The 21,393-nt window shown below is 42.9% G+C and overlaps 1 protein-coding gene across 10 annotated transcripts in view; it reads right to left on the reverse strand.

Annotated features, from left to right (window-relative positions):
- Positions 1 to 21,393, reverse strand: part of PPP2R2B (protein phosphatase 2 regulatory subunit Bbeta) — a 512,526-nt gene that overhangs the window by 96,431 nt on the left and 394,702 nt on the right. For all 10 annotated transcript variants that reach the window (XM_070465593.1, XM_070465592.1, XM_070465594.1 and 7 more), the window contains one exon: positions 21,198 to 21,310. In XM_070465593.1, coding sequence (XP_070321694.1) covers positions 21,198 to 21,310 — 113 coding nt within the window. The remainder of the gene's footprint in view (positions 1 to 21,197; positions 21,311 to 21,393) is intronic.

The following is a 21,393-nucleotide window of genomic DNA, read 5'->3' on the forward strand; positions in this document are numbered from 1 at the left end:
ACAGTAATCTCTGAAGATGACCATCACAGTACCTGGGACATGTTAGGTGATTAATATATGCTGATTTCAAGTATTTATAGGTAACCTACTTTGTGTAAAGCACAACTCTGAGTCTTGGGAATAGGACAACAAATATCAGGGCTTCCCTGATGGTTCAGACAGTAAAGAATCCACCTGCAACGCTGGAGACCCAGGTTCGATTCCTAGGTTGGGAAGATCCCCTGAAGAAGGGAATGGCTATCCACTCCAGTATTCTTGCCTGGAGGATTCCATGGACAGAGAAGCCTGTGGTCCATGGGGTCACAAAGAGCTGGACACCAATAACACTTTCACTACATTGTATAAAACACAGTTCTGGGTCTTGGGAATAGGGTAACAAATAAGATAGTCTCTGTTCTTGGGTCGTCCAATGCTATTTCACGTGCCTTTTCACACAGCTATTTGCATAAACAAATAGAGTCGTGCCCCCCTATCCATGGTTTTGCTTTCGGTGGTTTCCATGACTTACAGTCAACTGCAATCCAAAAGTATTAAATGGAAAATTCCAGAAATAGACCATTTATAAGTTTTAAATTGCCCATTGTTCTGAGTAGCATGATGAAATCTAGCAGACATGGCCCATCCCCTTGTCCACACCCTGCTCGTGAGTCATTTAGCAGTTCTCTTGGTTATCTAATCGACTGTCAACGTATTGCAGTGCTTGTATTCAAGTAAGCCTTACTTTTCTCAGTAATAGTCCCAACGCACAAGAGTAATAGTGCTGCCAGTTCAGATACCTTCTTACTGTGCCTAATTTATAAGTTAAACTTTATTGTAGGTATGCATGCACAGTAAAAAAACAGTATAGGAAAACACAAGGTACATTTAGGGCTCTGTACTATCTGCAGTTTCAGCCACCCACCAGGGGTTCTGCAAATAAGGGGGACCCACTGTAGAGAGCTGGGACCTTCGATTGGTCACTGACTCCATCTCTCTTACCAATGTATGGCTGCAGCTTCCAAACCTAAAAAAGCATGGGACTGTGTCTTTTACACCGGCTTCCTATAATCATAGTAGTATGCAATGCTTCCAGAGTGCTTGCTATATACTACAGCATCAAGCACATGGCATGATCCATCTTCTCTAATCCTCACAGCCACCACATGAGGCAGGGATGGTAAGTGATGGCTAACTTCATTTCTCGGAAGAGAAAATGGAGGCGCAGCTCTGACCAGAAGCCCCATCCATCCTAGAGAGCAGAAAACTATCTCTCTGACGAGCTGAGATCCTCACTGTGGCCTTTCCTTCATAGCATGACCTGCTACTGCTATTTAAATCCCATTTTCTTATCCTGGGGTGATCAGAAAAGGAGCACGTGACTCTAATGGTAGTCTCATTAACATCTGGTTATTAAAGGGGAAAATGAAGAGGACTGAGGCAGGTGCAGATGGGCACTGTTGGACTGAGAATTAAGTTAAATGATAAGCAAAACAAAGGGAGAGCATAAAGACAAGATTTCACTGGAGGTCAAGAGAAAAATAATGAGCTCTTTTCTAATCACAAAAGAAGAATGTAAGTGGTAACGAAGGAAGCCAGGCTGCTGCAGCTTGGCAGGGGGTAATTTATTGATTGACAAGTAAGAATGTGCCAGAAAGAAAGACATAAAGGAGGAAAATTATTTGCTGCAGTTTTCACAATGGGAGATGTCCAAAGAGGCGAGAGATGTAAATTTCCCAGGGGAAGAAGATTATGGAGTATGATTCTTGTCTTCAAGTCCTCAAAAGGCAAAGCATTGATTTTTGTTTGTTTGTTTGTTTTGAAGCACCGGGTTTGATGCCGCACAAGGATCAAATGATACCAGTGGCCTTGATCCTGATGGATATCTGAAGCTGTTTGGAGTACAGGAAACTTAAGACTGAATATTTCTAAATCTAGTAATGATAGAATCAGAGAAGACCTGGATTTGCTCAGGGAGCGGGCTCAATGGATATCCATAGACTCTCCCAGAAAGAGGAGATTCTAAAATCGAACTCAAGGGAACAGCTTCTCAGCCAGGACACTGCTGGAGTAGGGGATGCCTTGAGAGACACAGAAAATAGGCAGATTCCATCCAAACATTACAGATGAAAGTTACATCATCTCTCCTGACAGGGGAAATCACTGGTAGAAACTTAGAGGATAAAGGACAGCTAGGGAAAATAGAATTCATTTATGGTTCAGCATGTAAACAAATCAAGGTGGAGGACAAAGCTCCGTTCCTGGGTAAGCAGTGTATGCAGCTGTTTAGTTTGTAGAGTTCATTTAACTTCTTGTTAGTTTCCACGTCCTTGTAGGAGTCTGACTCAAGATTTTCCCCAACTATTTATTTTCCTCTATGAGAACTCTTTCATTTAAAATGACATTTTACTCCAGATATATTTCTAGGCATGCAATGTCTTTTGTCTTGAATTATAGAAAGTGAGACAAACCCAGCTCTTGAGCAATGACACCAAATATAGGGAGGCATTTTCATTTTTTAAGGTTGCAGATTTAGGCAAGCTAAGTTTACAGACTATTTGGAATTTCAATCTCTCAACATACATGACACTTGCTAATGCTTCTCCTCATACATTTTTTTTTCTTCCCCAGAAGGGACTGACGCCAGTAAAGCTCATCTGCCTGAGTTACGGCTTTTTCCCTTTTGATAATCAGAAAAAATTATGCAAAGGCACAGTGCTGTTATCAAACAGAAATAGAGAGCAATCTAATTCTACCTGATAATTTGGCCTGGCACATTGTTTTTTCCAGAATTTATCTCACCACAGATGCTGGCAGAATGCTTTCTATAAAAGAACAGACCAATTAAGGGAGAAATTTCTGGAAAGTCAATTTTAGTGTTCAATGTTGTATTTGAATGTGCAAATGTTAAACAGGTTGGTAATGAGCTTGTGCTGGAAGAGGAAAATAGAATTTTTCTTTTTTATTTTTTAAATGATCAAGACAAAGGAGACTATCGAGAGAACTTTTTTGGGTTGTTTTTATTTAAGGAAAAGTGATCTACTTGGAATGTTTCTCTTTATGGCTTAACAGAAAATAAAGACAGAAGGTCTAACATCTGATAATGGATCGTTTGACCTTAGGCAGAAAATTCTTCATTTTTGATTGTCTGATGGTTGGAGGCTGAGGCAGAGAATCTAAAGGAAGATTCACAACCAGAGTCCTGGGTCAACTCTTAACAACTTTTCCGTCAGCTCATGATGCCACTATCCCCGAGGCCACACACCCGAGACACGGCTGCAACTTCTTTCCTACAAAGAGTTACTACTAAGGCATGTAACACTCCTTAGCCCGCTGACAACCTGAAAGCCCACTGGTCCTTAGAAAATAGGTATGGCAGGGTGGGAACACACTTAACTTCAATTTATCCAGAGAGATTCAGATTGATGATTTATTTCCATTATCTCCTAATCTTTGCTTACAGAGTTTCATTAAGAATCTTTAATGGGGATTTCCTTTATGCTAGAGATGTGTCATTCACTCAAGAGTCTTAAACATTAGGGTTGCTATGTCTTAGTCAAATCGACTCTGGCTGTAGGATCAAGTTAGAAGTCTCTTCCCTCTCACCTATCTCACAGAACTTCTATCCAGAAGCAGCAGCTGGGGTCTACAAGTTGTCTCTCTGTTCTGAGAATTCCTGATTCCCACCCTGGAGCTAGTTACCTATTATGGAATGGTCAGTATGAAAAGCTGGATACTGTGATAGTATTTTTTTTTTTCTGATAACATGTCTTATGATGTAGGTACTTGATTGATGATAAAATTAATATTTTGACAGCTTAACTACAAAACCCAAAGTAACAAAAACACAGAGGTGGGATTTGAATCCAGAGCTATTCTACTGAAGTCTGTTAATCCCTACACAAGACTCTCCCAGAATGGTTCCCACTGTGGGTTTCCCTCCCCTGCCAGAGGATAAACAGAAATAAGTCAGTCTTACATTTCTCACAGCAATGAGGACATTTTGCTCACACCTTCTGAGCACACAGGTGATGATTTTGTTTTAAAGTACCCATGTGACTTGTTTCTTCAGCCCCCATTTTGACTCATATTTTGGGTTTGTTAACATAAAATATACTGCATTTCTCTCCCAGGTCCTAGGGAATTTTAACTGGTTGCCAACCCATTTCAGGCTATGTTGTAATTCTGAAGATATGCTTCTCTTTAAAATATAGGAAGGGTGGAAAAGAAGGCAGGCTCCTCCATCACTGGTAGCAGGAATATCTAGGCTGGACAAACATCTGGTCCCCTTTGCATGCAAGTGGCACTGACCGAAGTTCCTTTCCAAAGCTCTGGGAATCAGACTTATCTCTGTCCATCCTGAAGAATGAATGAAGCGGTTCCCTCAGAGTTTTGTTCACTCTGACTAGAGTAGCCCAGATGAAACACAAGAGTGTTTCTTGAGGTCTATGGCTAAGTTAGTCTGAATTTACTCCCTGCTGGGGCTTCTCCAACTGGAATCTTGCAGGCTCTCATGCTTTTTGCTAGCTACTTGGTATTTTAAGGACGTGAAACGCAGTGAAGATTTGGGCACTGACCCATCAATTTCAACATGAAAATTTTTACTGAACATCTTCTGATTTCCTATCCTTCATTCAATCTTTTCTCAGTTTTATGGTTTTTTTGGTCCCTAAAAATACCCCAATATCCTGGATGATGGGAAAGCAGGTTAGCCACTGTTAGAGCTTGGCTCTCATTTCTGTGTAGTGAATGAGAGAAAGAAAAATGGCAACAATAGCAACAATGACTACAGCGATCACACAATAGGAAAATCTAGGATCATGCAGAGAGCAAGTGCAGTACTGAACACACTCCCCTTTGGAGCCCGTGGGAGCTTTGGTGGCCGCATTGCTAGATTAGTGATAGAAACCATTCAGAAATGCCAGGGAAACAACCTGTCCCTTCTTGGAGCCAGTGGGCATTTATCTCTGTGGTCCCTCTGGGCCTGGGGCCCCGTTCTCTCTGCACGGACAGCAGAGCGAATCCTGCTTTGGAGCCAAGCGAGAGCTCTTTGATGTGGTTCTGCACTGCTGCCCAACCTCAGTCCCTGCCTTCTCTCTCTCTGGCCCAACTCTTGCATGGAAAATTGAGGTAATGATTTATATGTTGTAAGTAGTTCTGACAGGTGCACTCGATCTTGGCTTCCTCCAGCCCCAGGACTAATCGGAAGCTTATCTCTTCCTTTGTATAATAGGGAGCTGTCAGGTTCTGTGACCCGCCAAGCATTTCATTCAGGGGAGGGTTCACCTTGGAGAGAGGACGCTCTGACACTGGGGGAGCTCCACGGAGGTCATGCCCCGACACAGATCAAAACAGTGACAGTCAAGGGCTAGGGGGCAACAGGACGACACCGGCTTCTGGAATTTAAACTCGTCATATCCGCCAGGAACCTTCTAGGCTGTACTGGCAACTTTTGTATTTTGGTGTACATCCTGACTTGGGTACGGAATATTTAGGCATTTGAGCACAAAAGAGGTATTTCAAAAAATGCCTGGAGCCGAGAATAAAGGGTTCACATTGCTTTGGGGAGAAAGAGCATATTGTCTAGCAAAGTCTATGATGGTCTGGCCACAATCTGGCTGCCTGGTCACCTGCATCTTGCAGGGACCACATATCTCCTATGTTCAGCCTTCCAGCCACTCTGGCCTTCACCCCATCCCCTGTTCTCCGGTGCAACCTCCCACCTCAAAGTCTTTGCCCATGGCATTCCAGGCTCCGCCTGAAAGGCTCCTCCCACATCTCTCCTTACCTACGTCCTGCTCTGGCTCTGCTGTTAGCTGCTCAGGAAATTATTCTCTGTGCTCAGGAATGGATCAATTCTGCCATCCTCTGCTCTCCCATGCACCTGCCACCTCTCCTCTGTGGCCCCCCACCCAGGGTCAGTTTTATATTAAGGGCATCCAGTTCATGCCCTTTCCACCAAAAGAGACTGAGGGGGCATGAGGTCATGGGTAGGGACTTGCCATTCATGTTCATCGCTGTAATGCCAGGGTCTATGACACTCAATAAATACCTGTGGAATTAGTGAAAAAATGAATAAGCAAGAGACTGAGGTGGCGCCCATGTTCTTAACTTATTTCACGATTAGATAGGGGAAGGCCCATTTCATCAGCCATCTGCGAGTCCACGTGCAGGGATGACTTCACATGGAAACGAATCATGGTAACTGAGTGTGGCTTCATTCTGTCACTTCTGCCTCAGCATATAAGCTGACAACTCCTGCTCTCTTGTCTGCACTGATAGATACTTATGTTAGCCCCCCTCAGGATGCTTTTCTCAGATGCTCTTTGCATTTGGAAAACAAAGAATTTTTTTTTTTAAATTGAGCTTTCAGATGCTTCTAAACATCTGCATGCTTGGAATGGAAAGAGCAGGATAACTGGACGAAGTTTTCACCTCGTGTCTGGATGTTTTGGCATTAAACAGTGTCCTTATTTTAGTCGAAGTTGCACAATTCTCAACTCCTGAAAATAATCAGAGGAAGTGGGATCACAGGGCAGAAGAGAAAATGGTGAGAAGGGGTTTAGGCCGTGTTTAAATACATCACAGGACAGACTGTAACGTCAGGCATGAGGACACAAGATTGATGCTGTTACTATTTTCAAACAGAAGCTTAGAGCCAGCTAATTCCTCACTGGATTATAAGACCCATGGGAGGGCAGGGACAACACATGACTATGTATATGGAGCCTTTTTTAAACAAATGCATATTAGACAGATGATAGATTATACAGAAGGAGACAGCTGTGTACAGTGATGGTTTTCAGATTGGCTGAAGAGTCATTTCTCTTTCAAGAAGTCCTGATGACAGGATAAAGCCCACATTGACTGAGATCATTAAGAACCATTGCTACTGGGAGGCCAGATAACATGGTGGTTCAGAGTGGTGGGTCTGCAGTCAGACAGTCAGGGATGAACTCTGGTTCTGCCACTTGCTAGCGAACAACCTTGCACAAGTCACTTCCTCTATATAGAGTACAGTTTCCTCAGCTGTGAAATGGCCATTAATAGTTTTCAGCGGATAGGATTAAGGGGACGATTAAATGAGGAAATATGCAGAGTGCCTGGAACTGTGTTAGGCACTAGAAAGGGCTCAGCTAATGAACTTGTTACAGAACAGGAAGAGACTCAGACTTAGAAAATGAACTTACGTGTGCCGGGGGGAAGGGATAGTTAGGCAGTTTGGAAAGGTCATATACACTCAATGTTACGCGCCAGGCTGGATGGGAGTGGGGTTTGCGGGGAGAATGGATACATGTAAACATACGGCTGAGTCGCTTTGCTGCTCACCTGAAACCACCACCACAATATAGGTAATCGGCTATGTTGTTGATCAGCAGCCCAGTCGTGTCCCACTGTTTGTGACCCCATGGACTGCAGCATGCCAGGCCTCCCTGTCCCTCAGCATCTCCTGGAGTTTGCCCAAGTTCATGTTCATTGCATTGGTGATGCCATCCAGCTATCTCATCCTCTGATGCTCTCAACTATACCCCAATACCAAATAAAAAGTTTCAAGTTTGAAAAAAAAATAATGTTAATGAACTTGTATGTCAAGATGGAGACTCTGTTAAGGCTCTTTCTCCATCATGGGATTCTGAGACAGGATGGTAGGAAAATGAGAGTGGAAATGCTGCCAAGCTGATCACTGTTCCCTGACCCAATTCTTTTAGCCAGCATCTCCCAAAGTGAGGTCCATCCCTGTACTGCTCAAAATAACAGATCCCAGAACTGGCTGCTAATAGTCTATGACAAGATAAGGAGCTCAAGCCAGAGTCAGTGCCCTGCTGCATCCATTGAGAAAGTCTTGCTATGGGAAATAAAAGTGTCAGCTGAACTACACAGTGGATTAGTGACACGGATGATTCATATGCGGGTACAAGCTCTTTATCCTGTTGTGGACCGGCACTGGGCCAAGGACCACATTTTGAGTAGACTGTTAAAGAGAACAGTAATCCCATGAATTGAGAAAAGGGTTTTTCATGCTCAGATAGGTTTGGTGGTGAATAACACACACATGATCTCTTTCTTAGACTTTGATATATTCATATATTAAAAGTCTTGAGAAACTGCAAAGTAAATAAATTTGTTAAATGTATTTAAGCTAGGATTTCCCAGATATTCTTCAGCAATAAATATTTGTGAGGATGTATGCTTGTATGTTTGCTTTTTCCACTGCTTTTAACATTATTTCTGGTAAAGAACGTGAACTCAACCGATCATCTGATGAAAACAGCAAATTACAAGAGTGTGATCTACTCTCCTCCACTCAAATACACACAAGTCTAACATCTTTCTGGTTGCAATTCCTTCCCTTTAGGCTCAATCATTCTAAGGAAACCAGAGAATTAAATCTTTTTCCCACTGATAACAATCTCCTTTAATATAAAGCCACACTTATAAAATATTTTCTCCAACCAGTTTCTTACTTTTATGCACCAAAGAAAAGAAAGTATCTTCCTCTATACTTTCATCTCTAGAAAAATACTTAAAAGCTTTTTCTCTAGTAAGCACAGACATTTAAAATCAGTGCGTCAGTTGAAGTCTGGTTTGCAATGTCCTAAGACCAAAGTGTTTGCATTTTCTACTGAATTTGATTCCAAATCCATTTGTGTTAATTATTTTCTAGAACACTCTTACAGGTAATGACCAGAGGCCCTAAAATTCTTCTTGTGATTGCAAATGAGTTCTTTGCATAACTTGGGAGCAAAAGGAACCTAGGCTCATATTTTGATCTCTACTTAAATAAGCCTAACTGGAAAATACTACACATCAGCTCTAGGTTATGTTAACATTCTAAGGTTTCCTGAACAATGAGGTCCTTCATACTTTGTGCTGCATGCACATGTACACTCACACACACACGTGTTGTTTCAGGGGCTGGACCTCACACCTGTCACTCCAGCCAACAGTGAGCTCACACTGGAGAGACAGGACCTGGTCTGGGGACAAGGTCTTTCCCATGACACTCATAATTCAGATAATTCCATCTGAAAGATGCAGAAAATGTAGATACTTGTCATCCTCAAATCATCCAACTATGTCTTGGATTTTCCATTGACTTTAAAAGTATACAGAGAGCTCTTTAAAGGAAAAGATGAAGAAAATTATTCTAATGACTTCTTTTTTGAGAAAAATCCATCTGGGTCAGTGTGAATTAGGTTTGACATAATGATAAGATCTTGGCTTGCAAAGCCTGGAAAAGACTGGCAGCCTGCCCTGTCCTGGCCGTGTCTCCAAAATTCAGACCTTCCCTGGTGGACCACAGAAACTGTGGTCAGAGACCACAGTGCACCAGAGAGCACAGAAAGACTGAGATTTCCTTCTCTAATGTGATCCTTTTCTTCTTCTGATACTAGTGGCCTTTTCAGCTTCCCACTGCCATGCAGTGTATCTGTGGGGACTGTCATTTACTATTAATAGTTCCTATCACATTCGAGAAGCCACAGAAGCCCTCCAAAGGGGTTGGGAGCAAGGGACAAAGAGAAGTTGATCTTAAGCCAGGTATAGGATTCTACTTACATTTACATTTATCTTGAATCTAATTACTACATGGTAAATGCATCATAACAAAGGTCACTTTGAGATGAAAGAAAATATTTTATTGCCAGTGAAAACACTCTGAATCTAATGTAGTTTCGGAGGCTCAGGGCAAACACACATTCAAAATAAAGCAGAATGGATGGCTGGATTTGCTTGTATCAAAACATTATGCTGATAAAGACCATTACAGTATACTAACACATATATATGGAATTTAGAAAGATGGTGATGATAACCCTATATGCAAAACAGAAAAAGAGACTCAGATGTATAGAACAGACTTGTGGACTCTGTGGGAGAAGGCGAGGGTGGGATGTTTCAAGAGAACAGCATTGAAACATGTATATTATCTAGGGTGAAACAGATCACCAGCCCAGGTTGGATGCATGAGACAAGTGCTCGGGCCTGGTGCACTGGAAAGACCCAGAGGGATCGGGTGGAGAGGGAGGTGGGAGGGGGGACTGGGATGGGGAATACATGTAAATCCATGGCTAATTCATTTCAGTGTATGACAAAAACCACTGTAATGTTGTAAAGTAATAAGCCTCCAACTAATAAAAATAAATGAAAAAAAAAACCATAATGCTGCTTTGAATTTTTTCAAAATATTCATCAGACTTTCTGGAAACTCCTGTTGTCCAAATGAAAGACACGATGGGAAGGGAAAGGAGAACGGTAATGACATACACTGAGCATCCGGTGATGGTAAGGCATCCTGCCAGTACCATCAGCACGTTACTCTAGAGCATGACCTCGATGAGGAGAATGCAAGAGGAGTTCTATTTCACAGATGTCGGCTGAGATGTGGTCAGAGCTTGAGCCCTGGGAGAACCTCTTGGAGGATCTGTAACGTGGTAAAGATCACAGACTCTGGAGTCATACTGAGCCTGGTTGAGAAATGTGACTCTGCCCCTAAGTAGCTGTAGCGCACGGGCAAGTAGCTTCAGCTTCCTGAATCAAATGTCCATGTCTGTAAAATGGGGATGAGAACAGTATTCAGCCCATAGGATTGCTATTGGGCTGCAATGAGATGGGGCTTGCCTGTGCCTAGCAGGAGGCTGAAATGAACCTGGCTTGTAGAAGAAACTCACATTAAATCACTCACTGCTTGTAAAGGCAACCAATCACACTGGATAACAATCTTGCCCTCAGATTATTCTGTACAGAACCTTGAAGTAGGAAGAGGGAGGCAGGCAAAGAAAGAATTTACAAAATCAAATCAGAGAACTTTGGAGTTCTCCTCAGTAGTCATCATGCCGGTGGTTCAAGCCTAGCAGATATTCAGAACTGCCTGGAATATAGCTGAGAACTATGGGTCAATCTCTTGGCCCTGTGCTTGGAGATTCTGAATTGGCCAGCTGGGAGTGATTTAAGTCATTCTTAGACTCTGATGACCATCCAGATTGGATGAACCATGGTCTACACCCATGTATCCTTTCTGCTCCAAATACCCCTCCCCCTAACAAAACAGAAATGTCACCTGTGCCCAAGGTTCCAGCAACTTCTACCATCTACTTCACCATTGTTCTTTTTTTTTCTAGCCTCTGTTTACTCATACTTTGGTTTACATCAACTATTCAGATGAATATATCAGGCATTCTATTTTGTACAAGAGGCATAATAATAGAATGGATTTTAGAATCATAGAGACACGAATTCAAGTCCAAGTACTCTTACTAGTGTCTGACCTCAGGCAGGATATTTAACCAATCTGGTTTTGGGTCCCACATCTCTGAAATGAGGTTTATTTTAGTACCTACATGCATGTATGCATGGTCAGTTGTGTCCAACTCTTTTGTGACCCCATGGACTGTAACCCTCCAGGCTCCTCTGTCCATGGGGTTTTCCTGGCAAGAATACCGGAGTAGGTTGCCATTTCCTTCTCCAGGGAAACTTCCTGACCCAGGGATTGAAACTGCGTCTCCTGTACTGTAGGCAGATGTGAGCCACCTGAGAAGCCCATTTTTGTGCTTACATTACAGGCTTACCTTGAGGATTAAAGTAGCCAAAGGAGCATCTCTGGAAGAGACGAAATGCTAACAAGTGCCTGCTGCTCTTATTGTTATTTCAATGGAAGTAGTTCCTTTGTCTCACTAACTATTAGGCAAAGAACAGGACAGGGACATCTACAACCATCACCCCCAAAAGGCAGAACGTGTCAAAATACCAAGGCTTGGTGGGGAGGGTAGTGTTTGAGATTCCTGTGGAGTGCTTTCTGATCCCATAACTGAAACCCCATGATACAGACCGACAGAATCAGATAATGATGGCAATCAATAACGATAACAGAAATGATTATTTATTTTCATAAACACAGAGTATGTGCATCCTGCTGAGTTACACACATCACATGCCAGCATCCACTTGCAGGGCAGTCAATCAATGGGGGATCGCAGTATCCCCCCTCGGAGATGGGAGGGGGAATGAGCGGAGGTTGAGAAATTACCCACCCCAGAGTGACACATTCACAAAGTTAATCTAATCCAGGGGCCGTCCGGGTGCCATTGTGAGCCTGTGAATATGGAACAGCCTTGATTGATTCTGCACTGCAGCAGCTAAACACTTCATTGTTACTTGCAACAAATACAGGGAAAGGAAAGCTGAAACTGTACAAGGATTGGCTCCCAAGCCCCCAGAGCAGCAACAAACCACAAAGTGAAGTCTAGAAAAATTAAAAATGGGCAGGGGAAGACTGTATCTGTGTCCTAAGAGGCCTCTGTTGTCAAAGTGTAAGCCCAAAATGAAAACCTAAGGCGCTGATGGTGATCCTGCCTCAACCAATAATTTGCCCCACCATGGGCCTGGGGTTGCCCATTCTCCCAGAGTGAGTGTCACCACAGTTATCACAGGGGCAGCAAGAGGGCACAGAGGTTGTGTCTAGACAGAGTGCATCTGATCCTCAGTTCTGCCTCCCAGAGCCTCAGTTCTTCCTCTTTTCTTGTGGGGATAATCACATCCAGGTTATCAGAAATAGGGGACTAACAGTGCATGTCCTGCTTGACTCCCAAGATCCTTGGAGCATTAAATGATTACTGTTTCCCCCCACCCCCTGCCCACTGCCCAGCATGAAAGATGCATCCTGCAAACTCTTTCCTAGTCTTACCCCTCTCTCTTTCTGTTCTTCCTCTGAATGACCACGGTGATTGTCTGTGCTTTGTCTGGGTGCTTACCTGATTTGGTGTTTCTCAAAGTCTGACCCAGGGATCACATGTATCAGAATCCCCTGGGGGCGGTTTCTAGGAGGGAGCTGGTTAGTAACGACACTGGGTACGACTCAGACCTTTGTAACCAGAATTCCTAGTGATGAGGCCAGTGACCGTGTTCTAAAATGTGTATACAAGTGACTGAGGGGCACTGTGCTTTGAAATCCACTGCTTGAATTGATTTCAGGTTGTAGCCATTTGTAATGCTCCCCTCCTTGCCCCCTGGATGACAGAGAGTGTGTTTCACTCATCTTTGTAAGACCCGCTTTGTAGTATGTACTTCATACAGTGCCTGGTGCATAGTAGGCACTCAATAAACAGGATAACAAATTGAAAAGTTCTACGTGTCGATGTTATTATTCTCACTGTCATCTAGATCAAGGACCATGCAGTAAATAGTTCTGTATGATGGTGATTGGGCAGGAGCTATGGGATCAGACAGACCTGGGCTCTATTCTGGGCTTTGCCACTTATCATCTATGAGGCGGAAGAAATACAGATGGCCAATAGGCGCATAAAAAGATGCTCAACATCTCTAGTTATTAGAGAAATGAAAATCACAGCTATAATGAGGTACTATCCCACATAGGTCAGAATGAACATCATCAAAAAAACCTACAAATAATAAATGCTGAAGAGGGGGTGGAGAAAGAGAACCCTCTTACACTGTTGGTGGGAATATAAATTGATACAAATCTATGAAAAACAATATGGAGGTCCAGTAAAAAACTAAAAATACAACTACCATATGACCCAGCAAGCCCATGCCTGGGCATATACCTGGAGAAAACCATAATTCAAAAGACACATGCACCCCAGTGTTTATTGAAGCACTATTTAATAGCCAGGGCATGGAAGCAACCTAAATATCCATCAACAGAGGAATTAATAAAGAAGATATATATGTATATACACAATGCAGAGAAGGAAATGGCAACCCATTCCAGTATTCCTGCCTAGAGAATCCTGTGGACAGAGGAGCCTGGTGGGCCGCTGGTCATAGGGTCGCACAGAGTCGGACATGACTGAAGTGACTTAGCATGCATGCATGCATTGGAAAAGGAAATGGCAACCCAGTCCAGTATTGTTGTCTGGAGATTCACAGGGACAGAGGGCTGCAGTCTATAGGGCTGCACAGAGTCGGACACGGTTGAAGCGACTTAGCAGCAGCAGCAGCAGCATATCCACAATGGAATATAACATATACACACAATGGTACACACACACACACACACACACACACACACACACACACACACTTACATACAATGGAATATTACTCAGCCATAAAAAGGAATAAATTGTGTCATTTGCAGAGCCGTGGAGGGACCTAGAGAATGTTATATAGAGTGAAGTAAGTCAGAAAGAGAAAAATAAATATTGTGTATTAACACATATATTGGAATCTAGAAAAAATAGTACAGATAAACCTATTTGCAAAAGAAATAGAGACACAGACACAGAGAACAAACATATGGACATTTGGTGGGAAGGAGAGAGATAAATTAGAAGACTGGGATCAACATGCATATACTACTATGTATAAAATTGATAACTAATGAGAACCTACTCTTTAGCACAGGGGAGAAAAAGAAGGTACAATCTGCAGGACAAATATTAAGTTAACCTTAAAAATGCATTTCAATATACAGTAAGTGCAGACAAATATTGTTTGACTCCACTTATATGAGGTATGCATGGAGTGGAATATTAGTCATAAAAAAGAACAAAATTATGCCATTTGCAGCAATATGGATGTATCTAGAGACTATGTGAAGTAAATCAGAAAGAGAAAGACAAATACCACATAATATCACTTACGCATAGAATCTAAAATATGACACATATGAACCTATCTATGAAAAAGAAATGATGTAGAGAAGAGATTGGTGGTTGCCAAGGGTGGAGGTCTGGGGGACAGGTGCAGTGGGAGGTGGGTTAGCAGATGTAAGCTTTTATATGTGGAATGGATAAACAGCAAGGTCCTACTGTATAGCACAGAGAACTGTATCAATATCCTATGATAAACCATAATGGGAAAGAATATAGAAAAAAGAATGCATATATAACTGAATCACTTTGTTGTTCAGCAGTAATTAACACAACATTATAAATCAGCTATATTCAACAAAAAATTAAAGAATGTGTGCATCCTGAACTGACAGAACTGGTCATGAGCAGAAGGCAGGTGTGTAAAAACATGATATAATTTAACCTTTACTCTAAAAAATAGCACATCTATTGTGTGCTCAGCTTTTGGCAGAAAAGCCTTTGCAGCCATCAGCCTTGCCCTCCACTTCCCCCAAAATGTAGCTCATACATTAAGAAAGCTTTGCCAAAGAATTGTAAGAGTCCCAAATAATGAAGTCCCCCTGCTCTGAAACCATGAATTATTATTTTCTTAGGATGCAGCTGTAGGGAATCATAATGAAAAGCATCAGATTTGGGGTCAGATGACTAGGTTCAAATCCCAGCGCTTTCTATCCTTGAGATCTTGAGCAAACATTTACTGAGTACCCAGCATATGCCTGAGCTACAGGAGAGAAGATGTGTGGCTCCTGCTTTCACAGAGCCTCCCATTTAGGGAAGTGGGAGGGGAGGCCAACAGTGGACGAGTGATCCATCTGGCCAGGAAAAAAGCTAAGACAAAAGCGGCAGTGGTTTTGGTGGGAATGTAAATTGGTACAGCCACCTATGGAAGAGAGAATGGAGGTTACTTACAAAACTAAAACTAGAGATGCTATATGATTCTGCAATCCCAGTCCTGGCCATATATCCATACAAAATTATAATTCAAAAAGATTATGCACTGAGGACTCCTTTTTGAAAAAACTTATTTTATTAAGGCACTTGTCTATTATTGATGCACAGCTAATTTACAGTGTGTTGGCTTCTGCTGTGCCGCAGGTGATTCAGTTATACTTACAGATACATTTTTTTTGGTATTCTTTCCCATTATGGTTTTTCAGAGGGTACTGAGTACAGCTCCTGTGCTATACAGTAGGACCTTGTTGGTTTACCCCTTACTCTTTGAAGTAGTATTCCCACACCCATGGATCTCCTGCCTGCCTCCTAGGGCTCAACACTGAAACCTTCTCACAGGCTACAAGAACTTCAGTGCCACTGTGCTTATCCAAACTCTACCCAGCCTCCAGAAGTTAACGTGATATTATAATATTCACAATAAGAGAGGATTATAAGAAGAAACAAAGAAAAAAGGGGCAGGGTAAGGAGACCGAGAGTGAATGGGAAGATGTGAGTGCTGTTTTCCCTACAGAGTTCTAGGACAGTTTCTCTGAGAAGGTGGCACTGGAGCAGAGAAATGAGGGAGTGAGGCTTTGGATGATCCAGAAAGGGTAAAAGAACCTACCAAGAGAGTCACTGTTAGGACAAGATGATACAAGGACATACAATCCAGCATCTGGCCCGTAGTAAGCACTCAATAAACATGGCTATTATTATTATTATTAGCTATAAGGAATATCCATTAGAAAGCCTGAGTTCATTACATCCCCTTCATTTTGCAGGGGGGCTGGTTATGGCAACTCACAGGTTGGGAGCCCACACCTTCCAGACTCAATATTTGTATCATAACTGGTTCAAAAGCACATTCCCACCTGGCCTGAGTTTCCTCAGCAGCCCAGCCTAATGAGGGAAATAATAACTCCAGGTTCATTCTGCAAGGATACATGTGCTAAGTGTGATTTCTCACCACACAGCTCCCCTCCTGGGCTAATTAAATTACTTCAACTGTGAGTTTCTGTTGCCAAGAAAGGGCCTCCTAGCTGTGGGCTTTGGAAAGTTGAAAAGAAGGGCATGGAGACTCTTGCTAAGTAGAACTATGTAAGACCTCAGGGTGAGGTCAGAGGTCTGGAAATGTGTGTGCATGTGTGGATGAGAGAGGAGAAAGGCATAGAGAGACACATATACATAATAACAGCACTGATTATTAAGAAAACCATTTAAAGGCCCAATGTCCAATGTCTGTGTCCAAGTGGAAGAGTCATAGCTCCTGATCTTTAGTCCCAGCTTGGAGGTACCCAGGTGACGACACTGGGTAAGTCATTTTCCCTCTCTGAGGCAGCATCAGGTTGAAGGGTTCACGGCCCTGTAGATCAGGGTTTGATGCTTAGCCTTGCCTGGTCTTGGACATCTTACTGAAACTCTGTGAAGCTCACAGGTTCAACGGAATTTAACAGTGAACTGTACCTCATAAAGCAGCCAACGCAGATGCAGTGTGCAACATGCCACACAGTCAATGCACAATAAACACTAGCCCCCAGCATCTCTACCTGCCTTCCTCGCTGACTGGTCTGAAGATGAATCAGGGAATCAGGTAAGTAAACAATTTGTGATAAAAATGGTATTTTACAAAACTCTCATCATGATTATTACTTTGAATGTTATAATACTTAGTAGGAGATACAGGGTTCATAGAAGTGCTTCTTATAGTCTCTGTGGGTAATGAGTGAGTGGATTTGAAAGGTTATCTTGCATGAAAAAAGGAAAAAAAAAAATAACCACACTCATACTTTGAAAAGCTGAGCCTCCCAGAACTGAAACATAGCAGGTTCATTACTCAGTGAGGATTAATTAGCTGTCGGGTATTATTAAATATTCTCACTCTCAAAATCCACGTAGAACTGGAAACTATGAAAGTGAATGAGAGGTAATCACAGGACAGGGAAGGGGAAAAAAAGCCACAATTGCTGGCAATGCAAATTTCAAGAGCAGAGCGTGTTAGTAAATTATGGTCTGATTAACATCACATCAGCTTATTCTGTTTGGAGTCACTGTTCTGAAACGATGGTTTTCAGGGCTGCCTGGTGTTTCTTCTTCTACCACTGGAATCAGAGAGAAAGAAGGCTGGCCTTTTCAGTGTTTGCACTGAAAGAACGCTGGAGTGTGGATGTTTACACTAAAATGAGGATGCTTAAAAGCCTAGGAAGGTAGGCGAGAATTTTACAATATGATAGTGAATGCATTTTGTGAGTTGGTATATTAACTGTTGAGATGATCGAAAAGTAACAGAGGCTCATAAAAAACTAGAGCCTGGAAGAGCCTTAGAGATGCTGAAAGTCCAGGGATAACAGACCCCTTTGTCTCAATCACCAGGGGCTCATGATAAAAATACTGATCCCTCTGGACCCCTCAACTTGGTGCAGAGGATCACTGGGGCTGAGTCCTGGTAATCTGCACTTGTAACTGGCCCCCATGGTTGCAGGACCACTGCCACTGTGCAGTCCTCTGTTCAGTAGCTTAGAAACTAAGTGTGAAGAGAAGAAATGTGATTCTTTGGCCCAAGGTAGTTCACTGGCCCACGGATACAGACACAAGAACCAGAACTGGGGTTTTCTAAGTCCCAGCCACCTGTCAGGGTCCCCTCCCATGTTTGATATGTACAAGTCCACTTTATAACATCACCGCATCATTTGGGGGACAATCTCTGTGCTAGTGAAATTTACAGAGTCAGTCTCTCCTCTTCATCACGGGAATGGCATTCTCCTAGAGGCTAAACAGATGTATGAAATCTCACTGGATGCATGGACAACTGGAATTCACAGTGGAGCCTGGAGGTGGCACCTGAGAAATTCCATCCACAAAGCGAACAAGGGCAAGGTAACATCTGGGCAGAAGTTCACGTTATAAACTCCCCAGTGGCCCCCTGATCCATTTCTCCCATAGGACTGCAAAGTCCTAAGGGATGAAATAACTGTCTTACTCTTTCTGTATCACCAGCACTGTGCTTGCCACTTAGTAGACATCAGTCAATACCTTAAGCAGTGAAGACAATAGTATAAAAATTATATGGAAAGGAAAATAGGAATTTTCTCAAACATGTAGACGACCTACTATCACTAGGGGGTAATAAGAGCCATGAAAATGCTGCTGATGAGAGTAATTCTAAACCATCAATACTGAATCTTCACAACAATCCCAGGAAGTAGTGACCATCCCTCAACCCTGTTGTGCAGATATGATAAGGCAGGCACAAGGCACTTAAGTGATGTGGCCAAGGCCCCAGCCAGAGAGGAATGGAGCCAGAATTCTATCCCAGGACAGACTGACTCAGTGTTCATACTCTTCACTACTATGCCTTCGGGTCTCCAAAACCTCTAGGTAGTTACAGCACTGACCCACTCTGATAAGGTGGATGTCCATGGCCATTCTCCATGTTGAAGGCACAGGCAGACAGGAGGAAACAGCCACCAATGTTTGCTGGCCCATAAGAAGTTCAATAGAAGAGCAGGTATCAATTGCTACTGCATACACATGCAACAGCCCAGCTCTATAGCCAGCAGAGTCTGTGCTCAAAAAGCATCTGCTGAATAACAGATGAACAAGTGAACGAATGAATGAACAAACCAACAAGCCAGATAATCATGAAACTCACTGATCATTCAGTTCCCACATCTGTCTCCAAACGTAGGGATACAACCTCTTTTTCCCACAAGTACTTCCGTGTCTGGGCTTTCTAGGTGGCTCAGTGGTAAAGAATCTGCCTGCCAATGGAGGAGACGTGGCTTTGACCCTTGGGTCACAAAGATCCCCTGGAGAAGGGAATGGCAACCCACTCCAGTATTCTTGCCTGAAAAATTCCATGGACAGAGGAGCCTGGTGGTCTACAGTCCATGGAGTTGCAAAAAGAGTTGGACACAAATCAGCTACTAAATAACAACAACAACTTCTGCATCTCTTTTCCTAGGTTTCGGTCTTTAGTACAGCTGCTGGCATCTGAAAGCACATATTTTACCCAATTCTGGAAGTTGCCTGGAGCCAGAGCTGGTCTCAAAACCGGCCTGCTTTACCATTCACATTGAGCACTCCAAAACTAAAGTCATCACTCAGTCCTAAATCATTTTACTCTTTATCTAGAGGGCCATCCTTTAAAAGTCAGCTTTTAGAAATCCGTTTCTAATACCATTTCCCTGCCAGACCTATTCTGGTCTCCCAGAACCAAACATAATTTCTTCCTCCTTTGATCAAACTGCAGCTCTGACTCTCATTGCATTTATCTCACTCTGTATCACTGCAGATGGTGACTGCAGCCATGAAATTAAAAGATGCTTACTCCTTGGAAGGAAAGTTATGACCAACCTAGATAGCATATTAAAAAGCAGAGATATTACTTTGCCAACAAAGGTCTGTCTAGTCAAGGCTATGGTTTTTCCAGTGGTCATGTATGGATGTGAGAGTTGGACTGTGAAGAAAGCTGAGCACCGAAAAATTGATGCTTTTGAACTGTGGTGTTGGAGAAGATTCTTGGGAGTCCCTTGGACTGCAAGGAGATCCAATCAGTCCATCCTAAAGGAGATCAGTCCTAGGTGTTCATTGGAAGGACTGATGCTGAGGCTGAAACTCCAATACTTTGGTCACCTCATGCGAAGAGTTGACTCATTGGAAAAGACCCTCATGCTGGGAGGGACTGGGGGCAGGAGGAGAAGGGGAAAACAGAGGATGAGATGGATGGATGGCATCACCGACTCAATGGACATGAGTTTGGGCAGGCTCCGGGAGTTGGTGATGGACAGGGAGGCCTGCTGAGCTGCGATTCACGGGATCGCAAAGAGTCGGGCAAGACTGAGCGACTGAACTGAACTGATGTAGTGTTATAAACATTTACATGTTAGTCCTGCACATCCTCTTTTCTTACCAGACTGTGCACGTCTGAATGGCAGGGAGGAAGCTACTTAGACTAAGAGTAGAGATCATTTCTAGAGTACCAGCCATGGAGTAAGGGCCTTCCATCCATACTGCATTTTAGCTTTAGAAGTCCACGCACAGTAAGGTACTAGGTTCACTGTTTTACAGACAGAGAAACTAAAAATAACTTGCATGACTGAAATTCAAAAAGAGAATGTGACAGGAAATGTTACTTAATACTCTGCAATGGACTATAGGAGCAAAGAATCTAAAAAAAGAATGGATATATGTATAACAGATTCACTTTGCTGAACACTTGAAGCTAACACAACGTTGTAAATCAATTATACTCCAATAAAAGTTAAACAAAAAATGAAAAAGGAACGTGACTATGTAAGTGGCAGAATTTGAACCCAGGCCTGTGCCTGTTTGATTTAAAAGTTTATGTTCTGCATCACAAGATTCCAACTTCCCATATGAGTCGTCCTATCCCCGTACCTTGAAGATGCTCAAGATGCTTTTGATGATGCAAACAGACTGAGGCTAGGAACATAGTAATGTATAGCAGTCCTGTAGGCAAGTCCTTGGTGACAAAAGGAAATGCGTGGACTTATAGTCATCACAGTTTGGTGCCTTCTTGCTCCTCCATCTGCCACCAGGGACTCAGGGAGCCTGGGTTTCTGTCTGATCTCCCTCCCTCACAGCTGAGAGCTGTAACCCTCAATAGCAGCCAGTGTGTGGTCAAACTTCCCCTGACCCTGGTTGCCAGGGAAACTGAAAGTCGGCTGTGCTCACCCGCAAGGTGGTGATGGTGGCAGGATCTCGCAGCCGGCCCTCCTCATCTTTCAGATTGTAGCCTTCTGGCCTCTTATCACGCTCGCTGACTTTCCACAGCTTCACAGTTTTATCTGTGGAGGAAACCACAATGACAGTGAGAGTAAGCTCGTAAAGAAGTTTATTTATTTATTTTCTTTTGCAGGATGGGGGTGGG

Source organism: Odocoileus virginianus, chromosome 3 (genome assembly GCF_023699985.2).
Source record: "Odocoileus virginianus isolate 20LAN1187 ecotype Illinois chromosome 3, Ovbor_1.2, whole genome shotgun sequence".
In the NCBI taxonomy this organism is placed as follows: Eukaryota; Metazoa; Chordata; class Mammalia; order Artiodactyla; family Cervidae; genus Odocoileus; species Odocoileus virginianus.